The sequence below is a fragment of the Myotis nattereri genome, assembly GCF_964212035.1.
Source record: "Myotis nattereri genome assembly, chromosome: 3".
NCBI lineage: Eukaryota > Metazoa > Chordata > Mammalia > Chiroptera > Vespertilionidae > Myotis > Myotis nattereri.
The window spans coordinates 59,537,450-59,560,869 of NC_138077.1; the positions used below are offsets into that span (position 1 = coordinate 59,537,450).

Genomic DNA, 23,420 nt, shown 5'->3' on the forward strand with positions numbered 1-23,420 from the left:
GGTCACAGTTGCAGGTCAGCACTCTGGAAGGCCAGGAGGACTCCATGTCCCAGGACTGAATGTAAGGAAAGAAAATTCAAGACTCTTGAATTCTTACTTCATATGCATAAATCCCAATACTCTGCCCTCTATAGTTGTTGCCAGGAAAGGCTCTCTGATCACAGATCCTAGAGTTCTGGTGCTCTCTGTTGACTCTCACATCCAAAACAGACATCTTGGTTACAGGGCCCTTCCCACTCCGCAGTGAATGGCAGTAATTATTGCACACAGAGCTTAGAGAGGTATTACTTTAAAAAAAATAGCACATAAACATAGAATCACCGTAATACCCAGCAATTTCACTCCTAAGTATATACTCCTCCCAAAATGAGAACAGATACTTACATACTTGTACACAAATGCTCATAGTAGCATTATTCACAATGGCCAAAATGTGGAAACAACCTAAATGTCCATCAAAAGTGGAATGAATAAATTGTAGTATAGACACACAATGGAATACTATGCAGCCATAAAAAGTAATGGAGCATTGATACCTGCCACAATGTGGATGAACCTGGAAAACATGCTAAGTGAAAGAAGCCAAACACAAAAGGCCACATATTATACAGTTCCATTTATAAAAAATATCTAGGATAGGTAAATCCATAGACAGACAGACAGACAGAAAGGTTGGTGCTTGCTAGGTCTGAGGTAGGGGAGAATGGAAAGCACCTGCTTAGTAGATACTGGGTTTTTCTTTTGGGGTAATGAAAATGTTCTGGAAGTGAATAGAGATGCTAGTTGCACAAGACTGTAAATGCACTAAATCCCAATGAATTGTTCACCTTAAAATGTTTCACTTAATGTTACATGAATTTCGCCACAAGTAAAAAACATCCCCCCACCCCCAAATGGGAGGAGGATACTGACTCAGCTGGCATATATCTTTATCCCCTTACACCCTCCTCCTTCTTTCTACCTGAAGGTGGAGGTGGATCAGCCATTATGTGACCACAAAGCAACAATCATATATTAAGAATTGCCAAAACCGGAGAACCAAGATGGCGGCATAGGTTAACACCGGAGTTTGCTGCTTTGAACAACTACTTCAAAAGTGAAACTAAAAGACGGAACGGACATCATCCAAAACCACTGGAACGCTGGCTGAGTGGAAGTCCTACAACTAGGAGGAAAGAGAAACGCATACGGACACTCAGAGGAGGCGCAGTGCTGAAGTCAAATTCTGAGGTGCGGAGTGCGCGGAGCGGGCTGGCGGCAGAGGGCGCGGTTGGCGTTTTCAATTGGGAGGGAGTCGCAGACTCTGAGCTCCAGATCCGGGCGAGTCTTTAGGGACCCAGACGCAAACGGGAGAAGCGGGACTGCCTGGCTTCGGTCAGAGCGAGTGCAGCTTTCTCTCCGAGCTTTGCAGCGGGTGCTGGGACTCAGAGAGGCAGAGCCCCTGGGGACAGGACTGAGAGCCGCCATAACTGCTCTCTCCAGCCCACCCTGTTTATCCTGTGCGACCCGCCCCGCCCAAGCCCTGCACACAGGCATTTGCCGGATAGCCTCAGGCAAACGCCAGATTAGCACCTCCCTAGAGGACAGAAGTTCTCTCACTGCTGACACAGCTGATTCTCATAGCCACTTGGCCTGGAGGTCAAACCCTCCCTGGAATTAGCTACAACAATCAAGATTTAACTATAAGACCACGAACAAAGACCACTAGGGGGTGCACCAAGGAAGCATAACAAAATGCGGAGACAAACAGGACAAAATTGTCAATGGAAGATCTAGAGTTCAGAACCACACTTTTAAGGTCTCTCAAGAACTGTTTAGAAGCCGCCGATAAACTTAATGAGATCTACAAGAAAACTAATGAGACCCTCGATGTTATATTGGGGAACCAACTAGAAATTAAGCATACACTGACTGAAATAAAGAATATTATACAGACTCCCGACAGCAGAACAGAGGAGCGCAAGTATCAAGTCAATGATTTGAAATGCGAGGAAGCAAAAAACACCCAACCGGAAAAGCAAAATGAAAAAAGAATCCAAAAATGCGAGGATAGTGTAAGGAGCCTGTGGGACAGCTTCAAGCGTACCAACATCAGAATTATAGGGGTGCCAGAAGATGATAGAGAGCAAGATATTGAAAACCTATTTGAAGAAATAATGACAGAAAACTTCCCCTACCTGGTGAAAGAAATAGACTTACAACTCCAGGAAGTGCAGAGAACCCCAAACAAAAGGAATCCAAAGAGGACCACACCAAGACACATCATAATTAAAATGCCAAGAGCAAAAAAGACAAAGAGAGAATCTTAAAAGCAGCAAGAGAAAGAAACTCAGTTACCTACAAGGGAATACCCATACGACTGTCAGCTGATTTCTCAACAGAAACTTTGCAGGCCAGAAGGGAGTGGCAAGAAATATTCAAAGTGATGAATGCCAAGAACCTACAACCAAGATTACTTTATCCAGCAAAGCTATCATTCCGAATTGAAGGTCAGATAAAGAGCTTCACAGATAAGGAAAAGCTAAAGGAGTTCATCACCACCAAACCAGGATTATATGAAATGCTGAAAGGTATCCTTTAAGAAGAGGAAGAGGAAGAAAAAGGTAAAGATACAAATTATGAACAACAAATATGCATCTATCAACAAGTGAATCTAAGAATCAAGTGAATAAATAATCCGATGAACAGAATGAACTGTTGATTATAATAGAATCAGGGACATAGAAAGGGAATGGACTGACCATTCTTGGGGGGGAAAGGGGTGTGGGAGATGCGGGAAGAGACTGGACAAAAATCGTGCACCTATGGATGAGGACAGTGGGTGGGGAGTGAGGGTGGATGGTGGGGCGGGAACTGGGAGGAGGGGAGTTATGGGGGGAAAAAAGAGGAACAAATGTAATAATCTGAACAATAAAGATTTAATTAAAAAAAAAAAAAAAAGAATTGCCAAAACCGGTTTGGCTCAGTGGATAGAGCGTTGGCCGGCGGACTGAAAGGTCCCAGGTTCGATTCCGGTCAAGGGCATGTACCTGGGTTGCGGGCACATCCCCAGTGGGGGATGTGCAGGAGGCGGCTGATCGATGTTTCTCTCTCATCGATGTTTCTGACTATCTCTCTCCCTTCTTCTCTGTAAAAAATCAATAGAATATATTAAAAAAAAAAAAAGAATAGCTGAGCATAAAGATAAAAGGAAGCTGGGTCTTTGATGTAGTGAAGGAAACCATGGTATTATCAAATTTTTAAAAAATTGATTTTAGAGAGGAGGGAGAAACATTGATGCAAGAGAGAAACATCAATTGGTTGCCTCCCATACATGCTCTGATTGGGGGTTGAACCCACAACCTAGGTACGTGCCCTGACCAGAATCAAATCTACAAACTTTATGGTGTATGGGATGACTCTCCAACCAACTGAGCCACCTGGCCAGGGCTCATCAATTTTACTATGAGACAAAACTCCTAGTCAAAGAAATAGCAAAATATTTGTTCTTTATAAATTTCCTCTTTAAAGAATGACCTTAACATAGACTAAGTGAGCAAAGTCACAAGTAAGTCTTGGGTTGGATGTATTTGTTACATGTCCTTTTGGTTAGCTGCTTTCACCAGTTGTTGAGAAAATGCCCTTTGCTACACAGATCAGCATTCACCATCTGTAAACACTCCAAACAAGAAGATAATTAATGCAAAATAGCATCACAAACATTAGGTATACAAGTAAAATGACAGAAAATAAGTCTTTTATATATAGGTCATACTTTACTCTTGGACTAAATGAACATAATTATTTATTCATTCAATATGTATTGACCACTACTTACTAGGTGCCAGGCACTGAGCCAGGGATCTGAACCAGAATACTACAGTGAGCAAGAAAGATAAAGGTTCTGCCCTCATGGAGCTTACATTCTAGCGAAGGGGAGATACAGACAATAAACACATGAGCAATTTCAGATGGTATCTTATATATTAACTAGGGGCCCGGTGCACGAATTCGTGCACCTTGAAAGGAACTGTGGGCCGAGAGGTTGCGGTAGGCACAGGGGCGGGTCTAGGCCCATCCTCCGTGACCCCACCTGGCCCCTCCTGCCACAGCCCCTGGTCCCCTGTCTGCTGGCAGCCCCACTCCCACTGCCGCTCACACCCGCTGACAACGCTGGCCCTGCTCGCACCCGCTGCTGGCATTGGAGCTGATGGTGCTGAGTGATCGGAACTGGTGCTGGGCACCAGTTGTGGGTGCAAGCAGGGCTGGTGCTGGCTGTGAGTGTGAGCGGTGGCTCCAGCACTGGCATCAGGTGCAAGCAAGGCTGGCACCAGCAGTGGATGCGAGTGCCAAGGAGGGACCGCAGTGCACAGGAGCAAAGAATTTTCAGTAACCACTGGAGGCTCACCCTGATGACAGCAACTGGTGCCCCACCTTGGTCTGGCACCCCTGCTCACCTGCTCCACAATCCCACTGCGGCCAACGCCTGCCATGTTCCGCACATGTCCCCTGGTGGTCAGCGCATGTCACAGCAACTGATTGTTCAGTGTTCTGCTATTCGGGCTATTTGCATATTAGCCTTTTATTATATAGGATGTACTGCATATAGAGTGTGAGTTTACCACTCTCCTCTGATTTAGGACTAGGTCTTAGCACCTCCATCTCCAGCAGGACTTCACAGGGTGCTCAGGTTCCTCGCTACCAACAAGTCAGCAGCACTTTCAACCTCACAACACTGTTCTCAGTAGTGGGGAACTTCTCTGTCACCATTGCTGACATCCCTACGTTTCACCCTACTTCAGGAAACAAACCAACACAAAGCACCTCACCACAACCACGCCCACCCCTAAAAGGGGGAAAATTAACCCAGCAAAATCCATTATTGTCCCAAGAACAAAGAGCCTGCAAACAAAACAAAGCCTAACTTTCTGGAAGAGGGTTGGGTAGGAGAGGAAATTGGCACAGCAATCAAGCCAAAAACTTGTATGGGAGGAAAAATGCAAATAATCACTAAGTACAATACATATAACTCTACTACCTGAAGAAAATGCCCTAGACCAGTGCTGTCCAATAGAGTAACATGCAAGCTACAAATATGAGCCATATATTTAATTTCAAGTGTTCTGATAGCCACAGAAAAAAAACCAGTGAAATCATTTTTAATAGTATATTTCCTCTAACCCAACATATCACAGAATTATCTTTTCGACATATAATCAATATAAAAATTATTAGTAAGAATTTTATATTCTTTATTCCCATACTAAGTCTTCAAAATGTGGTGTGTATTTTATATTTATAGCCCATCTCAGTTTGGACTAGATACATTTCAAGTACTCAGCCATATGTGGACAGTGCAGTCCTAAACAAAGTATTCCCTTTTCCATGAACATTAAAGCTAATGGTTCCCCAGAATTGAAGCTCCTAGCCATCTCATTGGCTGTGCCCAAGAAACGATATTCTGGCACCCTCTACTGTTAGTCCTGGGGACACAGCCCTAGGTACCACGGACTACAGTGAACATAATTAACTAATTAAGAGAATGTATATATATTTGCAATTCAGGCAGGAACAAAATGATCAGCCTTAGTGGAGAAAAGGCTATGTTCCCCTAGTGGTGATTCATCAGTCCATCCATTCATTCAACACTGAGAGCCTACTATGCATCAGAATCAATTCTATATGCTAGTATCCTGCCCTCAAAGAGCTTAGTCTTTTATAGGAGAGGCTGATAGACATAAATAATTAAATGAGAAATAAACAAATTCACTTAAAATAGCAATTTTGCCCTGCAGAAAATAAAACAGGAAAGTATGATCATGAATGGGAGAGATTTCCTTTAGATAGGGCAGACAAAGAAGGTGGCATTTAGCTGAGAATGAAATAACAGGGACAAGAGTGAAGAATGTTTTATGCAGAGAATACAGTTAGGGCAAAGGCCTAAGGTAGGAAAAAGCTTGGCATATTTGCAAAACAGAGAAAATTTCAAAGTGGTTAGAGAGTAGTTAACAAGGAAAAGAATAAACAGTAAGAGACCTGGTCAAAAGGTAGCCAAGGCCAGACCGCTGAGGGCCCACAGAAAAGGGTAAGAAATTTAGATGTTATTCTAAGAAGAAATAAAAAAAAATCAATGAAGGGATCTAAGGGGGTGGGGAGTTTGGGGATGAACATCTGATTTACATTTTTAAAACATGTTGTGTGTGGAGAGTAGTCAACATCCCTGTGAGTTGGGGGATGTTAAGAGTAGAAGTAGGGAGACCAGTTGAAAGGTTGCCATAGGCTGGTAGTGGTCAAAGTAAGAAATCAAGTTTAGGATATACTTTAAATTTATCAGCAGGTCTTGTTAGCTCTACCTTCAAATTTAGATTTTATAAATTAGATTATATTTTGAGTCTGATAGGACTTGCTAATGGATTGGATGTGGGATGAAAAAAACACACAAAACTATGACCAACCTTTCGGCTTGAGCATGTATGGTGGTTCCATTTCCTGAGATGGGAACTGAAACAGGAGTAAAATCTGCCCCTCCTCCTATGTTTGCATCTTGATAAATGGAACCACCCAGTCAGAAACCTGAGCTTCATCCAAGGCACTGGCCTATGCAAGTCAACAAATCCATTAAATCTATCTCCCAAAGTTCCTCAAATCTGTTTGCGCCTCTCTATCCCCACTGACTTGGACAATTTTTTAGACCAAATGACTCACCAAGACTATTGAAATGGCCTTAAACATCTCCAGGTTTAAACTCCAACCCAATATCAATGCTACAAATTGTTCCCCTGCTTAAAATTCTCCAACAATATTTTCAAAGAGCAATTTGGCAATGTCTATCAAAGTTTAAAATGGACATACACTTTGGCTTTTATGATTTTATCCTACAAAAATACCCAGAGAATGAAAATATGAGGGTAATTCATTATAGCACTTTAATAGTTGAAAAACTGGACACTCACCTAAATGCCACTAAATAAGGAAATTGTTAAACAAACCATCATACAACTATACTGTAAAATTCTAGTCCTTATTTTAAAATATTGAAGATCTAAATATACTGATATGAAAAGACCTTCATATTTTTAAAGATACTTTAAAACAAATAGCAAGGTGTATAGGATTGCATTTATTTAAAGATCACTGTAGAATATCTGTGCGTGTCTATGTTGTTTCTTAAAGGCCTAGCAAAGGCCTGGGATGACACATTAATTAAACTATTAACAACAGTTACCTCAGGGGTAGTAAGATTGGGATGGGCTGTGCAGAGAGTTTTTATTTTTTACTACATAGAACTTATTGGATGAATTTTTAGAAATTTAATATTCATATGACAACAACAAACCTGTATGACTATCTTATATGCTTTAACATGATACAAGGCACTTTAGGACCTGCACCAGCCTTCTATCCAGACTAATTTCTCAGACTATTTACATTAGGTATGCAATAATGTACTCCTGTCGACAGGGAATGTGGGGCTGACTGTTGAAACTGGGTCATGTACTAGGTCTGTCTGCTTTGCAACTGGAATAGGAAAGGCAGCCTCTGGTGTTCAGGACATGAAGCTCTTTCTCAAGAGAAGCTGAGGGTACTTACTCATCCTGCGGAGGGCACAGCAGAATCAGCTCATGCTCTAGCTCTTCCAAGAAAGGAGGGCAATTTCATGACTCTCCCCTTCTCAGCCTATTTGGCTTTACTTACATTTTGAGAATACCTGTATTTATCTTGTTCAATTTATTTTGCTTCTTTTATGATATAAAAAGCCAAATGAATAGATAGTAAATTTACCATAGTGCCAGTGTCTTTCTGAAAATCTTTTTCATTTCCCCAAGAGATTTTTTTTCTTTTTTAATCCTCATCTGAGGACAGAAAGAGAGAGAGAGAGAGAGAGAGAGAGAGAGAGAGAGAGAGAGAGGAAGAGAGACAGAGAGGGAGAGAGAGGAAGAGAGAGAGAGGGGGAGAGAGAGAAACATGAATCCGTTGCATTCTATACGCTCCACTAGAGATCAAACTCACAACCCAGGTGTGTGCCCTGAGAGAGAATTGAACTGGCAACCTTTTGGTGCCTGTGACCATGCTCCAGTCAACTGAGCCATACCAGTCGGCTCCCCAAGAGATAAAACATGTGAAATAGCTTTGGTGGAAACAAAATGCTAAACAAGTAGAAGGTGGAATTATACTGATTTCTAAATTCTAAAGATGTTCATATTTGTTTTTTGATTGTCATTTCTTAGTTACTTTTTAAAACTCAGGAATAAAAAAAAAAAAAAAGGAAGTACATATGTTGTCTTTCTATTGTGGTCCTGGCTGGGAATCTAGCCATAAGAGCCAACTCATAGAAAAGAAAATGAACTGCTCTTCCCAATCTTATTCCCATTTAGTCCAATTCTCTCAAAATGGTATCAAAAAAAGTTATGAAATATTCAAATATGTCTTTCTCATTCAGATGATTAGAAATGAAGTATCTTGGCAAGATAGGAAAAGAGAAACCTAATTAGCAATTGTTTTTTCTGTGGTTTGCCACATTCTAAACCAGGGGTGGGCAAACTTTTTGACTCGAGGGCCACAATGGGTTCTTAAACTGGACCAGAGGGCCGGAACAAAAGCATGGATGGAGTGTTTGTGTGAACGAATATAAATTCAAAGTAAACATCATTACATAAAAGGGTACGGTCTTTTTTTTTTTTTTTTTAGTTTTATTCATTTCAAATGGGCCGGATCCGGCCCGCGGGCCATAGTTTGCCCACGGCTGTTCTAAACCCTAAACTGCCACCTACACTAGACCCTCAAATAAAATATCTTTCACTTGGTTTGAATTGCTGTAGCATATAAGAAGACTTTTTCTCTCTTTTTTTAGGTTATTATTTGGCCTCATTTTAAAATGTATTACCTCCATAAAAATATCAGAGCAGAGGAAATCATTGGTGATCCTAGCAAAATCCTCTCATTATTGACAGCTGAGAAACCAGCCCAGAAAGATTACATTAGATAACAGTATCACAGTGCAAGTATCTAGTTAACTGGTCCTGGGCCTAGAACTTAAGTCTCCTGATTTCCGGCTTTGCCAAATTAGATAATTTCTTTTAATCATTCATTTAACCTTAATACTCCTTAAGGTGTTTCGGGGAAAGGGGGCATCTTAATAAGAAAAAGGCTTTAACTTCATGGGCAGGTAGAATAAAAGCATTTTCCCACCAGATACAAGGTTATGGATCCCCTGGAGCCAGGACTGTTTATACATGACCTTACTTACATACTATATAAGTAATATATTTTAGTGCAGTGGGAAGAGAAAAAAGTTCCTTTAAAAGCCACAGTTAACCTTCCATGCTGACGCCTGGAGGTGGGGAGATAGCTCCTTGGTTAAGCAAACATCCTGATAGGCCACTTTGGACGTGATAGGATCATTCACAGCACTGTTTGGAATAGGAATAAAATGAAGAACAAAGTTATTTCCTCTGATACATTTATAACATTCCAAGGCCTTTGGAAAGAAAGGGGTGATTGAAGAGAAGGAAAAACTGAGCCGAAATTTTAGCAAGATTTAAAGTCAGGATTGTACTTGAGGTGAACTCTGTGAGAATGGCAAGAGACTCATTTTAAGAACAAGAATGTATATGATCCACCCTTATATGCCTGGACTATGCAATGCTGAGACAAAAAACCCTTTCATTGCCTGTCCCCTGCCCATTACTATAAAAACTTCAGTGAGGATCCGTTACACAGACTTGCAATGAGGACACTCGGGGAGTCAGTACAGGTGGTGCAGAGGAGAGGTGGAGAAGCCAGGGAAGCAGGGAGGCAAAGCAGGAGGATATAAACCACCAAGCCCTTCCCACACTCCCCAAAAGAAATGATACTATCCCATGGTGTTAGGATACAACTGTTCTATTTAAATCTTAAAGGACAGTGGGACACGTGGGTAGCTGACACTTGAGTTATACTAATACAGCCCATCTCGCTCAGAGGAGTTGCCGGCCATTCTCACAGGCTGTGGGTGGTAACAACTCCATGTGTCCCGAGGTCCGCAACACTGTGACCACATGTCTGGACCAACCTTGTGTGAGTCTGCCCTTCTGAGAGCTGCTAATTGGGGGGGCTCCCATTTTTGGTCATCCTGTCACTGATTGGCTTTTCTCACCAGATTATTGTGCCACTCAACACCCATCAACCTGTTGGATAAAGTAATATCAAACTCCCTTGAGTCACTAGATATGTTATTGAAATGTGGGGTAGTGTACAAAATTTTATATATTAAGCTATATTTCCCTATTAATTTTGAGTATAAATTCAGAGATGTTTATATAAGGAAATGAAAAATCCAGGATTTATAAAAGGAACATCTAAAAATCCTAGCAATAATATAAAAAGCTTACTTTTGTCACTCTTATTTCTTCTTCTTCTTCTTCTTTTTTTTTAATATGAAACGCTTCACGAATTTGCGTGTCATCCTTGTGCAGGGGCCATGCTAATCTTCTCTGTATTGTTCCAATTTTAGTATATGTGCTGCTGAAATGAGCACTGTCACTCTATTTCTTTAATTCTACCAAGTACCTTCTACATGAACTTTTTAAAATGTCTATTTGATTTCATTTTCAAAATGAAAATACCTTTTCCATTATAACTTAAGACCACTGTAATTCTCAACTCTAATTATATACATCTTTGTATACCTATATCTACCTCACAGGTTATAAAGATTAAATGAGTCAACGTATGTAAAGAAGTTAGTGTCTCAACACATATATTAGCTACTTTTTTCTTTACACACACACACACAGAAAAACAGAATCCTTCTATAATTACACATTATGGATATCTTTTCCTATCAATACATTCTTTTTAATGGCTAAATGGTTCATGGAAAAATAATTTAATTCCTGGTTAATGCCTATTTGGTGTACCTATGTACCTATTCTATTTCATACACTCCTGTAATGAATATACTTATTCTTCACCTTGCCTCCTGTATGCACCCCAACTGGGGATTGAACCTGCAACCTTTTGTGCACGGGATGATGTTCCAAACAACTGAGCTACCTAGCCAGGGCTTGTCTTCACTTTTGACATTTACCCATTACATAAATTTGAGAGAGAGAGAGAGAGAGAGAGAGAGAGAGAGAGAGAGAGAGAGAAGGAGAGAGAAAGAAGGGAAAAAAGAACTAGGCCTTGAGATATGCTGAAACATAGAGCAGAGGAAAAAAAATGAAGTCTAAAGATTGAGAAGGAATAGCCGATGAGGTAATGAGTCAGTGTAATGACTAGGGTATCAAATGAAAGTGTTTCAAAGAGAAAGAATGAGTTGATGGCATCAAATAATGAAAAGCAGCCAAAAGAACAGAGGAATAAAGGGCTGTTAGGTTGGACAATTAGGACTGGGGAAAGCTGTTTCTATGTAGGAATAGGGCAAAACCTAGAGCAAGAGGGAGATGAAAGAAGTATGTAACTAGTTTGTATGATTACTTAAGAAGTTGATAGATAACGGGAAAGAAAAAGAATAGTAGCTTTAGGAAGAACATGCAAGTCAGATTCAAGAAAAATTAGTGGATACATTTATTATTTGAGAAATAAAAAGATGACAGTTAACCTACAACTGTTTTTAAAACTTTGTATCTGATTACTATTTTATTTACGTGAACTTCATTCTACAACTATAAAAGTTAAAAAAGATATTTAAAAGCTGAATAGTCCATGTGTACAAGGTATATACATAATAATAATGCGTTTTTTTCCTCCACAGGGAAACATTCATAGAAACTTTATTATGAAAGTCATTCCTTTTTTTTCCTCATTGATTTAGAGAGAGGAAGGGAGAGAAAGGGAGGGCAGAAGGAAAAGAGGAAGGGAGGGAGGGGAAAAGGGAGAGACACAGATAGAGAAAAAGAGAGAGAGAGAAACATTAATGTGAGAGAGAAACGTCAAACCCACCACCTTCCTGGGTATGGGATGATACTCCAATCAACTGAGCCACACCAGTCAAGGCTAAAAGTCACTCCTAAGTCAACTATTGCCAGAAAAAGTTTAGACCACACACAACTGCATCTATTATTTAAAATATAACTAATAAGAGAACAAAGTCTGAAACTTTTTTTAATGGGAAGAACATTCATTTTAATTATGTTCCAAGATGTTACAGAGTTGGAAATGAACAAATTTTAGTCAGCATAAAAGTTTGTTAATATTCAGTCATTCATACACCATGTAAATGAAACACCACTTCCTATAAGGCTCAGATAACTCTAAAATCTACCTTAACTACACACATGTACTATAAAAAATGATAAATACTTAAAACTTACAATGCAAGGAGAAATATTACAAAATATACAACTGTTATAGATCCTTGTATAAAGTTCCTTATTTTTAAAGTTCTGCCTTAGGGAATAATACCATGCTACACAGCAGAACTGAAATGATAAACTATGTTCCTTGAGGTTACAATGCTCAACAATATACTGGGTGTACTCTATAATACCATGTCTGACAACAATCAAAAGAGAAACAAAGAAGACGTTCAATGGTGTTGAGAGAGAAAAAGAGGGGAGTATCAATTGTTACATGCTAATTTTTGCTGAAATGCCCTCATTAAACAATTTACAGCACTGTAGAAGAAGAGAAAAAGGAAGGGACCAGTCTCACCTTTCTATAAAGGATTTCCAAATCAGCACAAACTCAGGCAATTCTAAAAGGTACTATTCTCAATGCTCTTCACTTTTGAACCCTTTACATGGAACTCCTGGTCCTTCATTCATGTTTGTTTTTGTTTTTTTTCCTAATTTCTTCAAAAGGGTTTACCAAAATACTTTCTGCTTTCTATCATCCAACATACAAACCAAAAGGCAATAAGCAAAACAACAGACTCTTCCAGTCAGGTCAGTTCTAAATACACAAATTTTGGTTTAGATATTAATCCTAAGATTTAGGCATATCCATCCCTCTCCCACACACATTCCCAACATCCCCTTACTTTTTGACATCATCCTCACTTGAAGTTTTAAGATTGTTTTGTCCCTCATCAAATGATTTGCTGTTGGCAAGCTGCTTTGGTTTGCAGCAATACCAGGAATTGTCTGGAATGCTGGCTCAGAATAGATTTTTAAAAAATGTGATCAGTGAATTACTGTAACCTGTCATAGCGGGCTTCTGCAGGCAGACAGAAAGAATTTACCTTAAAGACTTCCCTTATTTATTTCACAAGGGAGAAGAATGTGTCTTAAAAAGGAAAGGAAAAGGATTAGATAAGAAAATACAGTAAAATGGCAATACTGTAGTAGTAATGGGAAAAGGAACGCTTGTAGCCAACCTACCTTTTGGGAAAGTTTCTGTCATAAAAATCAATCTTTCTCTCCCAGTGGTTTTTTTTTTTTTTTTTTTTTTTTTTTGCGCAAGATTAACAATCGCTTTACATCAAGAAGGGCAGAAAGCCACTTAAATACTTTTCTTCAAAGGTAGGTACTTTCTTTTTGAAATGAGCTTTAGAGAAAGGAGGAAAATGTAGGGACAGATCATTCAAAGAGGTCCTCAAACATGCGTTGTCCCATTGCTATGTACGCTTCCTTCTCCTCTGGTGTCATCTGTGCCACCAGCTCTGGCCGCTGGCTCACTTCGCTGTATGAGAATGGACGACCAGCCACCATAGCAATGGGGTCATCTGCTACTTCCTCAAACTCGTCGTCCTCCTCATCCTCCTCTCGGTGATGTGCGGCCACAGCAGCTGGACGAGGTGGGGAGTCATCGTCTGACTCACTGGTCTCACTCTCTGAGTCACTGCCATTGGCAGTGGTCACAGGAGCAGCCGCCCCCACGGAGCCAGCGGTAGCAGAGGGGGTCTTCTTCTCATGAATGAGCAGGGCTCGCATAACCTCCTCGTTATCATCCAGCCCTGCACGGCCTTCCTCACGATCTTGAAATGCATCTATATCTAAGCCACCTGGGGGGAAAAACCCAGAAAGTCAATATCCTTAAATATAAAAGATATTCCCTTATAATAAAATATATATTTTAAAACATGGTATTTAAATATACAATAACATTATAAAATAACACCGATAAAACTTCACTGATTCTACTTTTTGAGCTGCTGTCCATAATATATTCAAAATGTTTCTCACAAACTGAAACTTAAGTAGCCTGATGGTTAAGTACATGGGTTTTAAGAGTAATATAGCCTGGAACTGAATCCTGGTTCACATGTAAACTATGCTGCCTTGTCTCTATAAAATGGGGTGATAAAAGCATCTACCTTCTAGGACTCTGGATAAGGGCATCTATATATATAAAAGCCCAAGCAACCGAATGACTGAAAGACTGGTCAACCGGTTGCTATGAGGGGCACTGACCACCAGGGGACAGATGCTCAAAGTACAGGCTCGGGCTCCCTCCTGTCTAGATCAGGCCTGTGGGGATTGGGCCAAAACCAGCTCTCCGACATCCTCCGAGGGGTCCAGATTGTGAGAGGGCGCAGGCCGGGCTGAGGGACCCCACTGGTGCACAAATCGGTGCACTGGGCCTCTAGTATGAAATAATGTCTATGAAAGACCAGGTATAGTAACTGTCATAACAGGAAATCAAGACATGGCTCCTCACTTTGCTCAGAGGAAAAGCCAGATACTTTACGATGGTGTATAAGGCCCTCCATTATCTTGAACCCCTCTTGCCCACCTACTACGTCTTTTCCTTCCCCTTGCCCATTCTGCTCTAGCCAGAGTGGCTTCCATGGTATTCCTGTACACACCACACACACTTCTACCTTAGAGCCTTTGTACTGCCTCTGGCCTCTACCTGGGACACTACATCTAATTCCCTTACATCTTTCAAGTCTTTACTCAAACATCATCTTCTTTGAATTCACCTCTATGTTCCCAATGCTCTATCTTTTCCCAGAGCAATGATTTTCTAACATAATAAATAACTCCTCACTATTGTCTTTAGCACCCTCTTTCCCAGCATGTAAGTCCCCCACAACAGATATTTATCTTTTTTATTCAGTGATATATCCCATGTACCTAGAATAGTGCCTATCACTTGTTAGGTACTGAATAAATATTTGATGACTCAATGAATATATGGCAGTTTTAGCTTCCTGAAGCAAACTAAGCACACTTTGAACTCTTTATAAAAAGGAATCTAGTATCATGAATAAAAATTCTCTTACTACACACTTCCTATTTATCATTTTGTGTACACATTTTGTCTGATATATTAAAGATGAAAAATTTAAGACAAACATTTGTATTCGGTATTTGGAAAATAATACCAAACATATTGCCATTTAAAATATATAACAGGATTAAAAGTGTTATTTGAAACTGACTTTTTTATTCAAATCCTTACTCTTAACACTTTTTAACTGTGCTGAGGATATATTTTTCATTGATGAGAGAGAGAGAGAGAGAGAGAGAGAGAGAGAGAGAGAGAGAGAGAGAGAGAGAGAGAGAGAGATGTGAGAGAGAAACATGGATCAACCAGGGATTAAATCTGGAACCTGAGGATGTGCCTTGACTGGGAATCGAACCTGTGACCCTTTGGTACATGGGATGATGCTCCAACCAAACTACCCAGCCAGGGTTCTACTTCAATTTTCTCAAAAACAAAACAGGAAAAGAATAATAGTATCTACCTCACTGGATTACTGTCAGAGTTAGGTGAATATATGTGAAGTGCTTAGAATAGGCTTGGCCCTTAGAATAGTGGTATTTATAATCAACAGCAGCATAAAAAAAAGGCTCAGAAATGGTCAATTCTGGCTACGGTGAAATGAAAGCATTTTCTCATTAACATATTGGAATGGATTAGCTCTTGACATTTTAAAAAAGTATAGAACTCCTGAGATGAGATACTGGGCAGAAAAGAGAATGGGACACAAGAATTGAGAAGTTAAAAATTCAGGACAAAATAAGCTTCTGACAACCTGGATACAAAAAATGAGAACTGAAATCCTAAGGACGGACCTACTCCTAGAGCCCTTATTGTCAATGCAGTAATTCAAAAGAAAAAAAAAGACAACAAATGCACATGAGTCTCTAAGGCAGTGGTTCTCAACCTTCTGGCCCTTTAAATACAGTTCCTCATGTTGTGACCCAACCATAAAATTATTTTCGTTGCTACTTCATAACTGTAATGTTGCTACTGTTATGAATCGTAATGTAAATATCTGATATGAAGGATGGTCGTACGCGACCCTTGTGAAAGGGTTGTTCGACCGCCAAAGGGGTCGCGACCCACAGGTTGAGAACTGCTGCTCTAAGGCAATCATTACCTCTTTAAAAATTTTCCAAATAGTTTCATATTTCCAAAATAGTGTTTTGATTAATGCTTAAAATAAATCTAAAATGAGGGGAAAATCTATTTAGTTTTGTAACCTAAATGAAATTATATTTAAAAGATTTCTGACAAGGGTCTTGAGAGGTATGGGACAAAAGGAATTGTTCTGCATTATAGATGAAGACAACAAGAAAACAGAATATTAGGATAAATGAGCAAATCTCTGGACGGTAAAGTTTAAACACTAGTTCTAGGAACAGTCTTATTTAAGAAAGTTATAAATTAAAAAAAAATTATACTCAGAAATTGTCAACTTCACTAATGATGTTAATATTTGAGCAATATTTAGAAACATTACTAAATTTCTAAAGCAATTCTGGCTACTTAAGGGCCAAGCTGATAGCAGAAAATATAAAGGAAGAGCTGAAAGTTGTATAAATGGGCAGAAAAGTGGCAGATCCAGTTCTACACTGGCAAATGTAAAAAAATCTCTAGAAAAGTAATATAAAATATGCCGAAAGGTGTGGTCCAAGCTATCAGATACAGGGCAGAAAAGGTTTTCTTAAAAAAATACTATTTTTTTAAAAATTAATTTCAGAAAGAAAGGGAGAGGGAGAGAGAGATAGAAACATCAATGATGAGAGAAAATCGTTGATCAGCTGCCTCCTACACACCACACACCAGGGATTGAGCCCACAAGCCGGGCATGTGCTCTGACTGGAATTGAAACGGGACCTCCTGGTACTTAGGTCGACACTCAACTGCTGAGCCATGCCAGTTTGGCTAAGGTTGTTATTCTTAATATGCTTCCAGAGCCAAAGCAACAAACAAAGTATCAGGTAACAACTTGAAGGACATTGGAAATAAAACTCAAATTATTAATGATGAACCCATGCATGAACAACATATATGGTATTTTTCTGGTCAGTAGGTCTCAAGCCGAGTACATTGACTGGAGATTGTCCAAAAAGAGGCAATTAAAATAAAATAAAAACTGTAGGTGGAGCGGCTGGGGGAACAGGACTATTTGTAAGGAAAGTAGAATCAAAAGAAATGAAAACTTTTAGCACCCTACCCAGTGTGGCTAAGTGGTTAGAGTGTTGAGCCCACAGTGAAGAGTCGCAGGTTCGATTCCTAGTCAAGGGCATGTACCTGGGTTACAGTTTGATTGCAGCCCTCGTTGGGGAACATGCAGGAGTCAATCAATAGATGTTTCTCTCTCTCCTCTTTCTCCCCCCTCCCCTCTCCCTTCCACTCTCTCTAAAAATCAACGGAAAAAAACATCCTTAGGAGAGGATTAACAACAACAACAACAAAAAACAAAACAACAACAACAAAAAAAAACAACAAGGAAAGGAGTTAGAACTTTCTGTAGAGTAATAAGGACATGATTGAAGTCTATGAAATTCTGAAAGATGTTAAAATGAAGTTTGAGGCAAATTAAGGGTAAGATAAATAAGACTCCATACATGCACTGGATAAAGTCTATTTTATAGTCATAAAACTTAACAAAAACAAATTTAGAAATGACAAATCTAGTACACTAATGACTTATTTAAGGTCCTTATGATTCAAATTCAATTATTCTAGGAATTATAAACACTGAATGTTAAGCTTATGAGTCTAATTGTATATAATATTGGTTAACAATAGTTTTATTCAGTTGTGTTTCTAAGTTCAAAGAAAATAAGATTTGGTTGCTTCAAGAATAGGCAAGAAGCCAAGTTGGGGAAAACAAGCCTATTAAATAGCTGACAGCCTAATTACTATATAATCTACAACAACTTGAATCAAAATAAACATCATAGCCAAGCTGATCAGGAGGAGGGAGAGTGAAGTATGGTTGCCAAAAACTAACTTTTTTTCTTCTGACTGGAATGAAGATACCAAAGAGAATCACACTAGAAGTATCACCTGCTTTTATCATCACTACCTAATTCCACACTACTTTTACAATTCTTAGCATACACAGTAAAGAAATGCTAAATATAAAGGGAAAAAAGGTTAGGAGTAAGGCCAAAAAACAAGTGGTTTTCAATTACTGATAATTCTTTACTATTAAAGAACCATACTCAGATGCCATGTTAATAAGATACACAGAGGCATGCAGATTTGAATGCTGATGAAATCCAACCAGAGGTACACACTCCTTTTCATCTCTGCTTCCCACTTTCTGAGTAATCTTTGTCCAGTCTTAACCTTCTATTTTCTATGTACTCCTAAATCATCATCCCCCAAAATCCAGTAACTTGAGACTAAAATTTACAAAGCAAAATCTTGCAGTTCTCAAACTTATGATTATTATGCAATTCTTTAGTGCTCACAGAGATTTCTAAAATATTCTAGTGTGAAGTTGCACCAGTCTTCATGGATGTTGAATATCCTTAGTCCTTCACTCAGGTGGTATCTTTCTATATATTTCATGTGGCACAAACTCCTTGGTGTTTATGAGACAAGAAAAAAAAGCTTGGACTAGTGTATAGTTATCACTCCAAATTCAGAGAAATGATAGTGCATATAAATTAGGACAACAGCCCTGGCCAGGTGGCTCAGTTGGTTGGAGTGTTGTCCTGTACACCAAAAGGTGACGGGTTCCACTCCTGGTCAGGGCATATATGTAGGTTGCAGGTTCAATCCCCAGTCAGGGTCCATACCGGAGGCAACCCATTGATGTTTCTTTCTCACATAGATGTTTTTTTCCCCTCCCTCCCTCCCTCCCTCCCTCCCTCCCTCCCTCCATAAAAAATACCTTTGGGTGAGGATTAAAAAAGAATTAGGGCAACAAAAAAGAAGAGATGAATTTGGCCACCTTGAACACAAGAGCACTTTTCCAAGAAATTAAGAGAAAGAGATGGTTCTTTCTTAAATCTACAAATGGAGATTAAGGAGCAGTTCATGACGCCAGTATAAGAAAATCCTGATCATACCTCTTCCCAAGGACGCAACAAATCTACAGCTATACCCTATATAATAAAGCCTAATATGCTAAGCGTCCGATCGTTCCTTTGGCCGTTCGACCAGTCGCTATGACATGCACTGACCACCAGGAGGTAGATGCTCCAACCAGTAGGTTAGTTTGCTGCTGGGGTCCGGTTGATCGGGACTGGGTGAGATGGGCCGGACATGCCCTGGAGCCCTCCCACAATCCCTCCCTGGCCGGCCAGTCCCAATTGGCCCTGATCAAGACTGGGCGAGACAGCCTAATTGGCCCTGATCACCCCAATCTGGACTGGGCAAGATGGGCAGGACCTTCCCCTGGTCCCTCCCCAGCCCCGATCATGCACCGGTGGGGTCCCTCGGTGGCCTGAGCCCTCTCACAATCCAGGACCCCTTGGGGGATGTTGGAGAGCCATTTCAGCTCAATCCCTGCAGGCCAGGCCAAGGGACCCCACCGGTGCATGAATCTGTGCACCGGGCCTCTAGTAGAGAATAATTTCTTCTGACAAAGATCTGAAAATTGGATGAACAAAGCCTCTACAATGAAAGATAAAACAGCAGCCTCAAGATGGGCAAGAGGCAGAGACAAGGTCTTATGAAAAAAAAAAAAAAAGGAAGAAGAAAAGAACACCACACCCCAGCTGTAGGTATCCACACTTGAGAGGGATCCCGATCCTGTACAGAAGAGACAAACTCCCAAAACACCTGGCTTTGAAAACCAATGGGGAGTATGTCCAGGAAATGCATAGAACTGTAGAAAACAGAGGACCTGAACTTAAAGGACTTGTGTGCAAACTCACTTGCCCTGGGCACAGTGCAAAACCACCAGTTTGAAGAGTACCTAAACCATATATGAAGGAAACTTACTTACTTATCTTAAAGTATCTGCCACAGAGACAGAAAACTGTTGGAACTTGCCCTAGGAATGGAGACAATGGTGGGCACTATTTGGAACTCCCCTTTTAATCTGTTAACACAGGTGGGCATGCCTTGCTGAGAGCCCCACCTACCCTCAGCCTGAAGCTGATGCACGCTTTAGCCAGGCCAGGTGATAGCCCTGACCTGCACCATGGCAATTCAGAAGTAAGTACATACAGAGATTGAAAGTAAAGGGATGGTGAAAGATATTCCATGCAGGAAGTATATTACTATCTGTTGAGATTTGCTTCCAGGCATATCCTCCATTTGACTCAAATAAACTCTTATAAAATGTTTATTAAATAAAGAAATTTTTTTTAAAAAAGATATTCTATGGAAATAGAAAGGAAAAGAAGCTGAGGTAGCATACTCATTTCAGAAAAATAAACTTTAAAACAAAGACTATAATAAAAGACAAAGAAGATGCCCTAGCCAGTTTGGCTCAGTGGATAGAGCATTGGCTTGTGGACCAAAGGTTCCTCAGTTCAATTCCAGGCCAGCGCATGTACCTCGGTTGCAGGCTCCTCCCCAGCCGGGCCTTGGTCAGGGCACATGTAAGAGGCAACCAATTGGTATGTTTCTCTCACATTGATATTTCTCTCTCTGTCTTTCCCTCTCCCTTCCACTCTCTCTAAAGAGGCCATTCCAGCAAAAAGATATACCATTTATAAATGTATATGCACCCAGCACATGAGCAACAAAATATATGAAACAAATATTAAAAGGCTAAAAGGGTGAAATTAACAGCAATCTATACTAATAAAAGGGTAATATGCTTATTAGACCAGATAGACGGGACTTCTGGACATCCTTCTGGACAAAGTCACGGCAGCTGTGAGGGCCAAGGAGGGCTGGCAGCCGTGGTGGCTGGCAGTGGCAGCAGCAGTGGGGTGACGGGGGTTGTGCCTTCCCCTGATCGCCTCCTGCAGAGGGAGGCCAGAGGCAGTAGCAGCGGCAGGGTGATGGGGGCAGTGCCTTCCCCTGATTGGCCTGGTCATCTCCTGCAGAGGGATGCCAGACTGTGGCTTGTGAGAGGGGGCAGCAGGCTAGGCTGAGGGACCTCCGCCTGCCCCCCCCCGTACGAATTTTCATGCACTGGGCCTCTAGTATAATAATGAAAAAGCGTAATATGCTAATTAGACCAGACGTCTTTCTGGATGACCTTCCTGATGAAGCTGGGGCTGTGAGGGATGCCTGGGTCCCAGGTGCCAGAGGGAAGCTGGTGCTGGCAGCTGGGGGAAAGAAGGCCTACTCTTGCATGAATTTCATGCATTGGGCCTCTAGTACAATAATAATAGGGGATTTTAACACCTCACTTACCTCAATGGATAAATCATCCAGATAGAAAATCAATAAGGAAACATTGACCTTAAACAACACATTAGATCAGATGGACTTAATAGATATATACAGAACACTCTATCTAAAAGTAGCAGAATATACGTTCTTCTTAAGTGCACATGGAAAATTCTCCAGAACATCACATTAGGTGACAAAACAAGTTTTAATAAATTCAAGAAGATTGAAATCATATCAAGCACCTTCTCTAACCACAATGGTATAAAACTAGAAATCAATCACAAAAAGAAAATGAAGAAAGCACAAAAATGTGGAGATTAAACAATATGCTACCAAATAATCAATGGATTATCACACAAAAATCAAAGAATAAAAATACCTAGAGAAAAATGAAAACATAAATACAACACACCAAAATTTACAGAACGTAGCAAAAGCAGTTCTAAGAGGGAATTTCATAGCAAGAAGGCCTACCTTAAGAAAGAAGAAAATCTCAAACAAACAATCTAACTTTACACTTTAAGGAACTAGAAAAATAAGAACAAACAAAGCTGAAAGTTAGCAGAAGTTAAAGATCAGAGTGGAAATAATTAACTGAAGACTAAAAAGAAATTTTAAAAGATCAATGAAACCAAGAGCTGGTTCTTTGAAAAGATTTAAAAAAATGACAAACTTTTAACTATATGAACCCAGAAAAAAACAGAGAAGACACAAATAAACAAAATCAGAAAGAAAAGTTACAACTAATACTACAGAAATACAAAGGGTCATAAGAGACTAGTATAAACAATTATATACCAACAAATTGAACAATCCAGAAGAAATGTCTACAAACACACATTCTTTCAAGGCTCAATCATGAATAGATTGATTACTAGTAAGGAGATTGAATCAGTACTCAAAAATTTCCCAACAGAAAACCAGCTTTCTGGAGAGAACCAAGATGGTGGCACAGGTTAACACCGGAGTTTGCTGCCTTGAACAACTACTTCAAAAGTGAAACTAAAAAACGGAATGGACATCACCCAGAACCACAGGAACGCTGGCTGAGTGGAAGTCCTACAACTAGGAGGAAAGAGAAACGCATACGGACACTCAGAGGAGGCGCAGTGCTGAAGTCAAATTCTGAGGTGCAGAGTGCGCGGAGCGGGCTGGCGGCGGAGGGTGTGGTTGGCGTTTTCAATCGGGAGGGAGTCGCAGACTCTGAGCTCCAGATGCAGGCGAGTCTTTAGGGACCCAGACTCAAACGGGAGAAGCGGGACTGTCTGGCTTCGGTCAGAGCGAGTGCAGCTTTCTCTCCGAGCTTTGCAGCGGGTGCTGGGACTCAGAGAGGCAGAGCCCCTGGGGACAGGACTGAGAGCCGCCATAACTGCTCTCTCTGGCCCACCCTGTTGATCCTGTGAGACCCGCCCCGCCCAAGCCCTGCACACAGGCATTTGCCGGATAGCCTCAGGCAAAGGCTAGATTAGCACCTCCCTAGAGGACAGAAGTTCTCTCACTGCAGACACAGCTGATTCTCATAGCCACTTGGCCTGGAGGTCAAACCCTCCCTGGTATTAGCTACAACAATCAAGGTTTAACTATAAGACTGCGCACAAAGACCACTAGGGGGTGCACCAAGGAAGCATAACAAAATGCGGAGACAAAGAAACAGGACAAAATTGTCAATGGAAGATCTAGAGTTCAGAACCACACTTTTAAGGTCTCTCAAGAACTGTTTAGAAGCCGCTGATAAACTTAATGAGATCTACAAGAAAACTAATGAGACCCTCGATGTTATATTGGGGAACCAACTAGAAATTAAGCATACACGGACTGAAATAACGAATATTATACAGACTCCCGACAGCAGACCAGAGGAGTGCAAGAATCAAGTCAATGATTTGAAATGCGAGGAAGCAAAAAACACCCAACCGGAAAAGCAAAATGAAAAAAGAATCCAAAAATGCGAGGATAGTGTAAGGAGCCTCTGGGACAGCTTCAAGCGTACCAACATCAGAATTATAGGGGTGCCAGAAGATGATAGAGAG

General features: G+C 40.5%; 1 protein-coding gene across 2 annotated transcripts in view; it reads right to left on the bottom strand.

The window, feature by feature from the left end:
- Positions 1-12,053: 12,053 nt before the first annotated feature.
- The window catches only part of GTF2E1 (general transcription factor IIE subunit 1), a 46,526-nt gene continuing 35,159 nt past the window's right edge, over positions 12,054-23,420 (bottom strand). For both annotated transcript variants that reach the window (XM_081086882.1, XM_081086881.1), the window contains one exon: positions 12,054-13,903. In XM_081086882.1, coding sequence (XP_080943008.1) covers positions 13,479-13,903 — 425 coding nt within the window. In that variant the 3' untranslated portion in view covers positions 12,054-13,478. The remainder of the gene's footprint in view (positions 13,904-23,420) is intronic.